We start from the raw sequence: 11,898 nt of genomic DNA, 5'->3' as shown, positions 1-11,898 counted from the left end.
CTGTACGCATGGCATGATAATTTCCACATTCGCAGCAGCTAAGCTAGTTCCCGAGATCTACCACGATCATCTCGTAATTAATTACTGCTTCAACTGCCGAGACCACGGACATAACACATTTCATGCGCCTAGGGCTGTGGATCAGACCTAATCTTAATATAGCTGTCACTTGACGTATGGTGAAACAGCTCTTAATCTCAGGATATTGTTCGATCTGGTCAATTAACCTATCAGCTTACAAACATTTACATCTTCCTCCTATGAGGTGGACAGACACATGTCCATCGTCTTGTGATCTTGTCCACCCCCATTTCCCATTGGTGTTTCATTGCGCTATCGCATCGCAAGTTCTATTGTTTCATGCAATCAACCACTCTCGCGCCAAGCTCGATCTCAGGCTTCCAGTTTATGTTTCTGGACGCCTAAGTGCAAAAGCAAATCCCAGTTGCTCAAATCAAACCCGTTTTTCCCGTCTCCCATAAACCCCGGCTAGAAGAAAACAAAATGCTCCCCTCATCTCACAGACAAGATAAGGAAAACTACGCCGGCTTCCCAAGGAGTGACAGCGCCCAATGGGCACGAAGAGGGACCGGCCTAGGAGGCTAGCTCCATCACCAATCGTTGGTAAATCAAACGCGTCGAGTCTCCCAGTACTCTGTAATTGGCGGTCGACGCGGGGTATCAAAAGGTGCGGTATATGTAGTCGAGAAAAGAAATCCTAGCAGTGAACTTGGAATGCGCCGTAGTCATCAAGGTCGTGTCATACATCAGGAGCAAGTCGGTTCCTAGTACCATCCATGTGGTAAGCTATTTCAAGAGTTTTGAGTCGTCATAAGAGTCTTCGCTGATTTTGTTGTTTTCCTCTTTTTTTTTTGGTCGATTTTCCGTTGTTGATAAGAATAGTGATAAGGAAATGTGAAATGAGTGACTTAGGTTAGTTGAGACGGCAAGGAAATAAAAGGAGTGGAAGGTGTCGTCTGGTCGACATTCGTTTAGTTGCGAGACGCTTCTTTTGAACGATCAAGATTGATTTAGCTTTCACATGGCTGGTTGGACATGACTTCGTCGCCTCTCTGAATTCCCTGTGGCATCAACGGATGGCCGGGGAGTGAGATCGAGTAGTTTAGCACTTCCAGCGCTAAAATTGCGAACGTGACCTTTGCCCAGGTTGACGCTTCTAGCGCTCTGAACATTGGCAAGCTCTTGTGATGGAGACACGGGTGATGTCGGGCTCTCTTCATCCTCGGATTCAAGCTCCAAGAGTCCCTCGTGGCTCTTCATGGTGAATCTGTGCACAACTTGGGGCTGAGAACCAACAGCGCCCCATTTCATCTCTCCATCAGTAGCAAACTCTTCCTCATCGCTGCTGGGACGTCCTTCGCCGGAACGACGACCCATGAACTCAGGATTCGAGTTTCTTCGGGGAGTGAGCTTCGTTAAATATTCATCCTCAACGATCTCCAGGTTTTCTTCTGTGCTGTTTGTTGGGGAATCTGTGTGGGCGTCGTTTTGCTCACGCTGATTAGCCCTTCGAATGCTATCTCGTATGGCAGCTCGACGGCCACTGGCATTACCGGAAAGCCAGGAACCTTCGGAGTCAATCGAGGCGAGTGACATAGACATGCCAGCTTCTGGGGATGGTGAAACATATGCGCGCTCTACTGTCGACGGCGTACGGCGCATGGCCTCGGCAGATCGGTGGCCTGATATTGGTGTGTCATAGCGCACGCCCAAGGACCTCAATTCCTCCATTTCACGGATCTTTTGTTCAGTGAGGATGGGCATGGGAGGCTCCGCTTCGGGCGACTGAACGCGTGAAGCTGGCGGTGAGAGAGGTAATTCAGGTAAGTCCTCCCGGAACCGAGAGCGCGTCCTCTTCGGAGCGCCAATGCTTGGTTTACGGGATAGATAGTTACCGCTTGAAGAGTTGGGCGAGTCCTCACCCTCGAGCTTAGCGAGGGCGTAGGCTTGCGCCTGTGCTCTTGACTGAGCTGCGGCGGCCTGCATTTCCTCCCGAGAGGTATTGGCAAAGGACGATGGTCCTTCACGTCGTTGCCGTTTGCTTCCAATTCGCAGAAATGCCTTGATAGAAGCAAACCCATTCTTGTTGCCATCAGAATCATGAGAGTTATGTCTGGGCATATGAACATCCTCCTCGTTGATGGTCTCCGGCGGCGGAGAAACCATCCTATCTCGATCAGATCGAATTGTCGACCTGGATCGCGACTTAGCCGATCTCAAAAGATCAGAAAATCTTGTTCCAGGGGAAACGCTTCCCATGTCTTCAGAGGGTTGACGCATAGATGAGGTGTCCTTTGTAATGACTTCTTCCATAGGTGTTGGTTGCTCGGAGGCGGCTGTGTCTGTGCGATGACAGACCTCCTCGGTCTTCTTGGAAAACTCGATTTCCCTTTCGTCTTCAGTGACATCCATGGGCTCTGGATCTTCAGGCTTCGTTTCAGTGACAACAGCGGAAGCAGGGTCGATCCCCAACCCTACAAGTTCACGGCCCATGACACCTCTCTCAAGATTCTCTGGTGGAGGGGTGCCTGTGTTCCTGGCCTGTATTTGTTCCGCTTGTTGCTTCTCTGCCCTTTGTGTGATCCTTCGCTCCATCCTTTGCCTCTCCTTCTGCTTTTTCAGTTCTCGTCTTCGATTATCTATTTCCATGAGTTCCCTAAGATCGCGGGCGTCGAGGTCGTCAGCAAGAGAATCGATGCGCCTGTGCGACCTCGTCGTCTCTTCCGGAATCGGCTCCTGCTCAAGAAGCTTCCTCCTTAGTGATCCAGACCGATGAGGTGTGGGCACATGGGGAGTCGTCCATCGGGCGTTCGGGGTATAACGAAGGGTAGGTCGGGGTGCAAGAGCTGCAAGAGCAGAGACTCTATACGAGCCAAACTCCGAGTCAGACGAAAGACTGGAGTGTATTGATCCGGGTACTGGAAGTGAAACATCCGAGTTGCGACCAGCTCGGTGCCTTCCAAATCCCCCGGTTTTTGATCTTTTGGAATCTTTCTTCATAGGCCGGCCTGAATTCCATTGTTCCGTAGCAGGCCGAACTGGAGCAAAACTACTCATTGCTTTAATCTCGGCTTCTCTGTGACGTTCTTCTTTCCTCCTCTTACTTCTCTGCTTTCTTGTTGCTTGGTGGGTCGGACGAAGCGTGGGTGTGCGATCCCAAAGTTCGGGACGTTCTTCAAGGTTGCCAGTAGTTCTTGTTCGGCCTGTTCGTTCACGGACTGGTGAGCCAGCGCGGTGTCGGTCGGTGCGGATGTCATCCTGGCGTCCCGGGGAGAAACTATAGGTTCGACCGGCTCCCTGAAGTCTGGGCGGTTCGGTACGTCGTTTCTTCAAACCAAGTTTGGGTCCCTCATTGTGAGGCAGCGGCGCGCCCTCTGCATCTGAGAAAGCAGCGCCGCTGCGGGAGCGCTTGCGGCTACTCCGGCGCCGGAATGGCCAAAGGGCCATAGTTCCTAATTCGTCGCCAAACGCTGGAGCTAATAATGAGCAAACAATATCGTCGCCGATGTACAGTCGAAATCGTCTAGATTATATCGTGTATGCGAGGGCATCGTGGAGTCGTCAGAACGTTCGTACCAAGCTGGTCATCAGGAGAAGCGAGTGAGAGCTGCAGGGTCGTGTCGAACAACTCGCTGCGCTGGTGGGCTCGATGGCCGCAACAAAATGATGTAGGATCAAAGAGGGCGCGTAGGTTGTAAGTACGAAAGTATTGCAAGACAAGTACAGCTACTGCGGTGACAGTCCAAATAAGCGGTGATTGTGTATGTATGTGGATGGAAAAGAATGCAAGTACGCGAGCGAGGTCGTGGTTGTCGTAGGTGTTTGGTGCGTGGCGAAACGTGTGTGGTGGTAAAGGGTATTGAGGAAGCAGCAGGTGCTAGGTAATTAAGGTAAGTGCAAGGAACGGCAGGTGCTGGGTGTGTGCGGACTCCGGGGGGGGATCATGGGTGTTGGAAAGAAAGACCAATTTTTCAGGGCACCGGGGGCCGGCAGGACAGGGAAGGAATGGGTCAATGGGACAAGCCAATGACTGGGACGTAGCTTCCCAGTTGCGGCCAACGAGATGCTGCAGGTTGAGTGGGAAAATCGACGTCAGGCTTCGGCGGAAGCAGAGACAGACAGGGAAGGGCGGGAGAGGCCCACAATCACTGAATTGTGCTTTGCTTTTGGTCTGGTCCCTTGCGACATGGAAAGTGCTAACGGGAGTTAAGGGCTTCAGTGTGTACCTACCTAGGTACGTACCTCCTTTTTTTTTAGACCTTAGCGCATCAGAAGGACACCAAAAGCCCCCAGATACCCCCTGGTCGACGTGGCAAGGGTCCCGTCTCTCTGGAGCCCTTTTCAACAGGACCTTTTAGAGCAAATGGAAGTGGATCACTGTGAAAAAGGTCTCACGAGGTACGGAGTAGCGGTACGAGAATTGCTAGTGGTTGTAGGCACTCAATAAGCGATGCCTAGTACCAGTACTTGCTGGCGGGGACTTCCAGGGCGTCGAGGGGCACACTTAGGCTGCTGATGAGGTGGCGCTCAACCCGCTGGAGGGGCCGCTGAGTTGCTGCTGTCGGCGTTGGTTAAGTGCTGGGAGTTAGGCGGCGGGGCAGCCTCGTAATTGAACGGGTAGAGCAAAAAGCATCCGACGAGACCAGACGGTCAACACCGCAATACTCGGTGAAACTCGAATTGGAGCAAGGGAACTCGGATAGAGCAAGCGAGAGGAAAGGTGAAGAGGTACATAGATGAGTATTCGATAAGATAGGTACTTATGTATAGTGTGCACATCAATGGTCAAGCAGCAATCCGCTCCAAGTCCTGGTGATCTAGTGGATAGCCCGGATCAAATGAATCGTGTATAGTTATATGCAAGTCAAAGTGTTTTGAGCAGATGGTGGTCATCGATTGAACAAGAGAGGTCAAGCTGACTCGTCTAACCTGAGAGGGGCAGAAGATCTAGCGAGGGAAGCTCCGTACGGTATTGGTGATTGATCAGGTTTGTTTTGTTTTCATGTGGCAGGACCTCACTAAGCAAACCATCACCTGAGTGAATTGCCAATGGCATGAAGATGATGTAAAAGGCGGGGAGTGCTGGTAGTTACGATCCGTGGCAAGAGGGAGCCAACTTCAGGACTTATCTCTCTAAAGCATCTACAGATACCACAGCAGCTGATAACAACTGATTCATGGCAAATGCTTAGGCGGTCCGACTTGTGCTCTCGCATTCCTACAATCATGTTCTAAATTCTTCTCATCGCTGCCCCTGTCGGTACTTGTGTTCCAAGCAGAGGCTGGGCGGTCTTGGCTGTCGACTAACACTCAGCAGCCGCTAGATTAACTCTGAAAGGCGTAGCGGATGCTATTTTGGCCGCTTTAGAAGGAATTGCATGAAACAAACAGCATGGACGCTGTTGTCTATGTGTCACGGGCTCAGTATGCTGTTCGTGTCTACGTCAAGGATTACAAGATACTGACCAAAGAACACAACTCCATTCGAGCCTTAATACTTGGCAATCATCACAGCTGAAGATGGAGCAAAGATGGACCCTCCGGATCTTCACTCCGCTAGGAGCCGTCGACGATCGTCGGTATAGCTCCGTGTATGTCCTCTCCTCGCATTGGCGTTGGCATTGGCTTGGACATTAGAGGTCGAATCTCATCTTATCTCAGGGCACCTCAACCAATGCATGAGGTCAAGTTCGTGCCCTTCTGCAATGACGGCTTCCTTAGATTGGCCAATCTCAGTAACGAGAGGGTGTGTATCACCACGAGTTGATGGCTTTGCCGTCACTCCTACTCTATAATTCAGTATGCCACGGGGACACTTTCTCGGTGCTCAGCTCCTCTTTCGTCTGCGATCTTCTACAACGCAACTGTTCGCCACACTTGTCGTTGCCGTTGCAGCCACAAATTAACTTGGCTCAACTTTGGAACGTTCCCTCCCATTGACAAGATCGAGTCAAACGCCTTTTCCGTCTCCTCGCGGGACATCATTGAATGGTAGCCACAGACCAAGCAGCCATCGGCAAATGCCAGAAACTCTCGTTCTCGTCGCTTATTCTCTTCGGCTTCTTTTTCCTCCCGCCGCCGTGATGAATCGCGATATCTGGTCTCGTGGTTCACGACACCCGCCACACGATTGAGTGCAGTACTGCACTATCTAGGGGAGGAAAGAAAACACAGGACCTCGATCCTAAATGACAAAAAGACTTAGGTGATATAGCCTAAGCTTAGGATGGCTTTTGCTGAGTTTATTTTGACAGCCCACAGTAAGGTTCGCTGTTTTCTTGGCCCCCTGAGGACTATCAACAGATATTGGGTTGGACGCTAGTTCGACACAGGCCACAGGGGACATCGTTTCGCCCTGTCCGAAGATCTTGTTCGCCGCCATGCGATCGAGGCTGTCACGCCAAAATCCCCCGCCCCTTGCTATTAGGTGACTACTGCAGCTGTTCAGTCATGTCTCACAACCGTCCGGCGCATGAGAGTCTCGAGAGACCACAGTGCTTGCTCCCTCCCTCTTCCGCCCCCTTCAGCTTGAGCGCTTGACTTGGACAAAGCAATGTTTCGAAACTACCTTAACCAGCCCAATGCTGTAGCTGCGAATTGATTTGCTGTACGTAGCACGTTGGAGAGGTTAGGCTGGGTTGGCAGACGACATCAGGTATCCTGTACCTGAGTCTTTTTGCCAAGCCTCTCTCGTCCGTTTTCCAGGTACCGATACCTATGTACCTCGCATGGGTCTTGATGCAACTTGCGCCTGTCTACGCCGTCCCTGCGTGTTTCTTCGTATTTTCTTTTCAAAGTACGAAGTCGCTTCTCTTAAACCCCGACACTTGATTTCTCGTTGCCTTTGGGGCCTTCGTATCCGCCAGCCGGTGCTTAGAAAGTGCTGACTGAATCTTAGCAGCTTGCTTGTTGTTAGCCGTTGGATCTTGTACGGGCTTTTGGAATGTGATGATCGATACATCCCCTGTCTATCACCAGGAGCTTAACGAAGCCACAAGGCTATCAAGTACATAGTTAGGATAGCCAGCTTTTTTTTTTTTTGACGTGGCAGGGTAACAATACGGTCATTTACCATACCTATTTTGATCCCTGGGATCTTTCTGCTTCTTTCTATCAATCTTTGAGTCCCCAGAGGCACCATTTACAATCCTTGACTTCTATCAAGAACATGGCAAGCATGGGTAGGGTTATTTCCGAACCAAGTTTTCGTCTCCTCCTACTGTCGATCCGACCTCGACATGGAAATGAGCGTCATGATTACACGAGCGGTTCAGGTCAACAATTACCGAATTGAAGCTCTATGTCGATCAATTACATTTCAGGATTTCTTTCAATCACACAAGCAGACAGGTCAGGCCGGTTCAGCTTGGCCTTGATGAGAGTCGAAGTTACATATTCGACGTCACACAATGAACTTGTCATACATCACCGTGGCATGGTCGGCAAGTTTGCCCAGTCTATCGCGGAACATGCCTTGGTACATAGTCTGTACTATAGCACTCCCGCAGCACGACCGTTGCAACGTGGAGCTTGGGCCTGATGAACGTTGCGAATCAGGGACCAGAGGGTTCTTTTTGACTTCACCCGAACTTCAGATTGACCAATGAAACTACAGTTGGGTCGCTGATCCTGAATCGTGTGCCATGTCTGTATCGCATCCTAACGGCTGAGAAACCACAAGATGATCACCGAGAGATCGCCTTTCAAGCTTGCAACATCCAACAGTCCCATCTTGCAATGTCAGCGACACTCTCAATCATGCAGTAGAGGATGGGATCCTTGTCTAACAGTGGTGAATCTTAGCGCTCCCGGCGCCCGCCACGGAAACAAAGGGCGGCCCATCCCTCCGTAACCTTAGCAAGTTACTCGGGGTTTCCTTGTCCAAGAAAGGTTTCCGCAAGGCACCATGCATGTCAAGTCATGCATGAAGAGGATTTCTGAAGGCTTCTTCTTGGTCGTGGCCAATAGCGGGGGGATCTTTGTGTCGTACAACAAGATATATGTCGCTTCCCGTTGCCTATTCCAATAGGTTTCTGGCCAATTTCCGAGCCAAGGACTATTTGCGGTCAACGTCAGCGAGTCAATCAGTTCTTGAACCAGTACGGAGTAAACGGGTTTGATCTCTTCGGTAGAAGCGAAGATTAGGTTTGCTCCTTTGTCAGAGTCGATCGGGGCAGATTTGTCCCAGCGTTTCGATGCCCCTGAGCACTTGTTTCATTGGGGAGTATTGGTTCTGGGGACTAGGCTTTGAGCCAACCGATCTCATGTTTCAACGTCCCAAAGTTTTTGCTTTTTTACTCAGACTTCGGGCTTTCTTAACCCCCTGGACAAGCAGACAGGCCAGAGTAAGAGGATGGTGGTTTCGTTTCAGGGGCACCACCTCGATTGATCAAAAAGTAATGAAACGTCCTGGGGCGTGCTGGCGTACCGCCACGTGGATGAGATATTGTACACAGAAGTAGCTGGCAATGTGGGACGAAGACTTTTGAGGAACTGGCCTACAAACACGTTCCCTCGGAAGAGTTTTGATCAACGGCTGACAACCCAAGTTGGGTTTATTCCAGTGAGTCGCTATATGAGGTAGTGTTAACCATACTAAGCGACTGTTCACTGCGTGCCGCAGAGACTAGATGTCACGGCAATTTGCTTCACTGTGCTTGCATCTGCTGCATTACCAAGCCACGCGAGTTGAGTGATTAATTCACAGGTTGCAAATGCACAGAGACGAGTTGACGGCTGCAAGTGAGACGAACAAGTGCAGAATAGTCAAGGATCACCAGTCGATTCTCGCCAATGATATGCTGGTGGCCATCTGGACTATATTTAGTGATACGAGCGAACGTCACTGATAGCAGTTATGTGGAACATGTCAGTGCTTCTTCCTACAGCATTCTTTGGGTTTCGAAAGTGTTATTTCGAGATCAGATGAGGGCAGGAAGCTCAGAGTCATCACTCATAGTATCAGAAACTCAACATGGCATCCCTCGAGTGCCTGCTGAGTTATCAGTCATGGTCGTCAGATATCGATCGAAATCAGTCACAGGATTTAGATAAAACTTTGCTAATTAGGGACGAAATTAAACATAACCAATAGTAAAGACATCGTTCATCAAACACATATATCGTGTTTGTCTGAAGCCACTGTCTTAAGATCTGCACAAATCTCCATTTACTGAAACAATTAGTAGGTACTGGCACAACTGAGTTGGGCCCCGATATGTCATCACGTGATACCACTTCTCTATGTTTCCACGGCAACACGTACATGGTGTTTATGCTTTCCAGTAATCGCGACAAACTAATTAAGCCAAAGCGCAGCCAAAAGAGAGAATACGATTTTGACAAGATAAAGCACAACCGCAACCATGGCGTACAATCCGCGAATGAGCATTATTCCAACCTCGCAGCAGCAATCGCGGACTCGAAAAAAGGAGGAAGAAGCAGATGCTTTTATGCGTCTCCCTGACCGCGAAATCGTTGGCTGCATCACCGACATCGGCATCAACTTCACTGTCGCAGATCTTCAGAAGCCAAATGCAGCACATGTTCAGCAAATCTTTGAGTGGTTCGCCGAACTCCTCCTCAATGCGACGCGTGAGACTGTTGAGCCGGCCATGAGAGCTGCCGCCGAGGATATTGTGGGAGAATACTCGGATGTCATCCCTCCGGACACTCGTAACCTGATGGGCTTTTATGTGTCGCTGCGCAGGCTGTTGTTTGAGTGCGGCATCACCGATTTCAGCTTCAACGACTTGTATAAGCCGACATATGATCGCCTCGTCAAGATCTTCAGTTACCTAATCAATTTTGTTCGATTCCGCGAGTCACAAACGGCTGTTATCGACCAGTACTATAACAAGGCAGAGTCGACAAAGACACGCATTGAGACGCTCTATGCCGAGAACCAGGAGAACGAGGGTCGCCTGGAAGATATGAAACATAACCGCAAAGCAATGGAGGCGCAGGTCCGAGAAAAGACGATGAGGAACGAGGAGCTCAAGAAGAGACTGCTAGAGCTTCGACGGAACCAGGAAAGGGTTGCCGCACGGCTGGAAGAGGCCAAACAGAAGAAGGGCGAGCTCACTGCAGCGTTGGAACAAAAGACGCACGAAAAGGTTACCTTGAAACAGGAAAGCACAAAGCTGCGACCTTATGTGCTCCAGAGCGCCTCAGATCTTCAGGAGAACTTGGCCGAGCTGCGTGAAATTCTCAACAACGATAAATCACACATCGACGCATTGGACCGAAGAGCACGAGCCCTGCAGACCTCAACGGATTCATTCTCAGTCGTCTCGACAGATGTTGCGTCATGCATAAAGATCCTCGATGAGATCGCTGCGGAGCTGGCCAAGGAAGAGGAAGAGCTAGCACGCAATGCAAAGCAGCGTGATGCTCTCTCAGAGCGCGGTAACAACGCGCGTGAAGTCGAGCGCACCGAGACTATGCTGAAACGTCAGTTGAGCAAATGGACAGAGAGGACAGAGAAACTCCGCGAGCAGAGCAACCAGAAGGCGAGGGAGGCGAAGGAGAAGATGCATGAACTCCGGGCAGTGCACAAGCAGCTCACTGAGGAACAGACTGAGAAGGGTAAGGAGATGGAGGTTCGACGTGTCAGAATCGAGCAGACTGAGAAAAAGGTAAGCTGTCCCGCAACGTTCTCTACGAGTGACTGATTACTAACATGTGCATAGATGCTTGACCTCAAGGAGAACATTGAGAATGAGGTTCATAGTGCGCATGAAGAGTACCGCAAGATGGAGGCACACATCAAGCTGTACATTGCTGAGATGGAGCAGGCTATTGCCTAAGTCTGTCTTGCGGTGGCTTCTGTGCTTTTGTCATGCTTCATGTTATGGTTGGCGGCAATATTTGGGATACCTTAGATACCATGGGCTGGCGTTGAAGGCTGTAATGATGATATGTTAATGTTGACGCCTAGTATGAGTATTTCCATCGTGAAAATAATGATTTGATATTCATTGAGTACTGAAGACATGGTCGAGTAGATCGTGCACTTGACAAGATAAAAAATGGCCAAGTTTCTCATGAGAGCGCCCAAACAATTCAACCTTCTTGTTCACGATTATCGAATTCGAACCATCGACTCAGGACTTGCTTAGCACTGACAGTCCGCCCACTCCATGATCCATCGTCTCTTCTCGATGTGCCATTCAACAGAGGTATCATCTCTCCTCCAAGGTGATCCAGGGTGTGGTGTCCTCCTATCCCTTTTGGCTCAATGACGGCAGCTCTAAACTCGTTTCGTAGGGCAGCATCGACTAAAAGAGCAGCTGAGTTGCCGATGCCTTGTGCAGACCATTCGCTTGCGTCCCTGTGAAGAGCTAGGAGTCCGTAAACTAGAAGCAGTGGTGGTCGAGAAGCGGGTGTGTAGTTTGGTGGTGCCGGTATAGGTGAATCCTTTGGTGTAAAGACGGAGAGAAAGGCACGTAGATGTGTGACGGTTGGCGCAAATAGAAACCTAATATGACGGGATATGGCTATTTGATAGAGCGGTGCTTTTAGGAGATGATGAGAAGGTTGCGTTTCTGAGTCTCCAGAATCATCGAGTTGTAGTTGTTCCGCTTGAAGAGTGAGATGGTGTGTGATCTCCTCAATGAGTGAGCTCTGAAACTCTTCCTTTGACGAGCCGATTATTATTGTCGAAGGATATCTATGGTAGGATATGATATATGATAGAAGCTCGGAAGGACTTTGTGGTGAGATGACGATGGGTTGAGAAGATTCCATGGTTGTGGTGTTACCATTGAGTTCATCCAGGGTAGCTCATGTTAAGAAGGTTCAGCAAGGAGAGTTGAGTAGCGAGTTTGGATCGCGTGCTTAAACTCTGATGACATATTTTGTGGAATGACTCTTATA

The 11,898-nt window shown here is 49.9% G+C and overlaps 3 protein-coding genes across 3 annotated transcripts; 1 reads left to right on the top strand and 2 right to left on the bottom strand.

The window, feature by feature from the left end:
• Positions 1-1,038: 1,038 nt before the first annotated feature.
• On the bottom strand, positions 1,039-3,468 carry FMAN_02537 (uncharacterized protein; the record flags this gene model as incomplete). The annotated part of the gene is made up of 1 exon (XM_041820110.1): positions 1,039-3,468. The coding sequence occupies one exon, from the start codon at positions 3,466-3,468 to the stop codon at positions 1,039-1,041; it is 2,430 nt and encodes an 809-aa protein (XP_041686023.1).
• Positions 3,469-9,386: 5,918 nt separating this feature from the next.
• On the top strand, positions 9,387-10,829 carry FMAN_02536 (uncharacterized protein; the record flags this gene model as incomplete). The annotated part of the gene is made up of 2 exons (XM_041820109.1): positions 9,387-10,658; positions 10,713-10,829. 2 exons carry the CDS (start codon positions 9,387-9,389, stop codon positions 10,827-10,829), a joined length of 1,389 nt encoding a protein of 462 aa, XP_041686022.1.
• A 256-nt stretch (positions 10,830-11,085) lies between these two features.
• Positions 11,086-11,769, bottom strand: FMAN_02535 (uncharacterized protein; the record flags this gene model as incomplete). The annotated part of the gene is made up of 1 exon (XM_041820108.1): positions 11,086-11,769. One exon carries the CDS (start codon positions 11,767-11,769, stop codon positions 11,086-11,088), a length of 684 nt encoding a protein of 227 aa, XP_041686021.1.
• Positions 11,770-11,898: the final 129 nt, after the last annotated feature.

The sequence above is a fragment of the Fusarium mangiferae genome, assembly GCF_900044065.1.
Source record: "Fusarium mangiferae strain MRC7560 genome assembly, contig: FMAN_scaffold010, whole genome shotgun sequence".
NCBI lineage: Eukaryota > Fungi > Ascomycota > Sordariomycetes > Hypocreales > Nectriaceae > Fusarium > Fusarium mangiferae.
The sequence above is the reverse complement of the archived record's forward strand: the minus strand, read 5'-3'. Positions and strand labels throughout refer to the sequence as shown.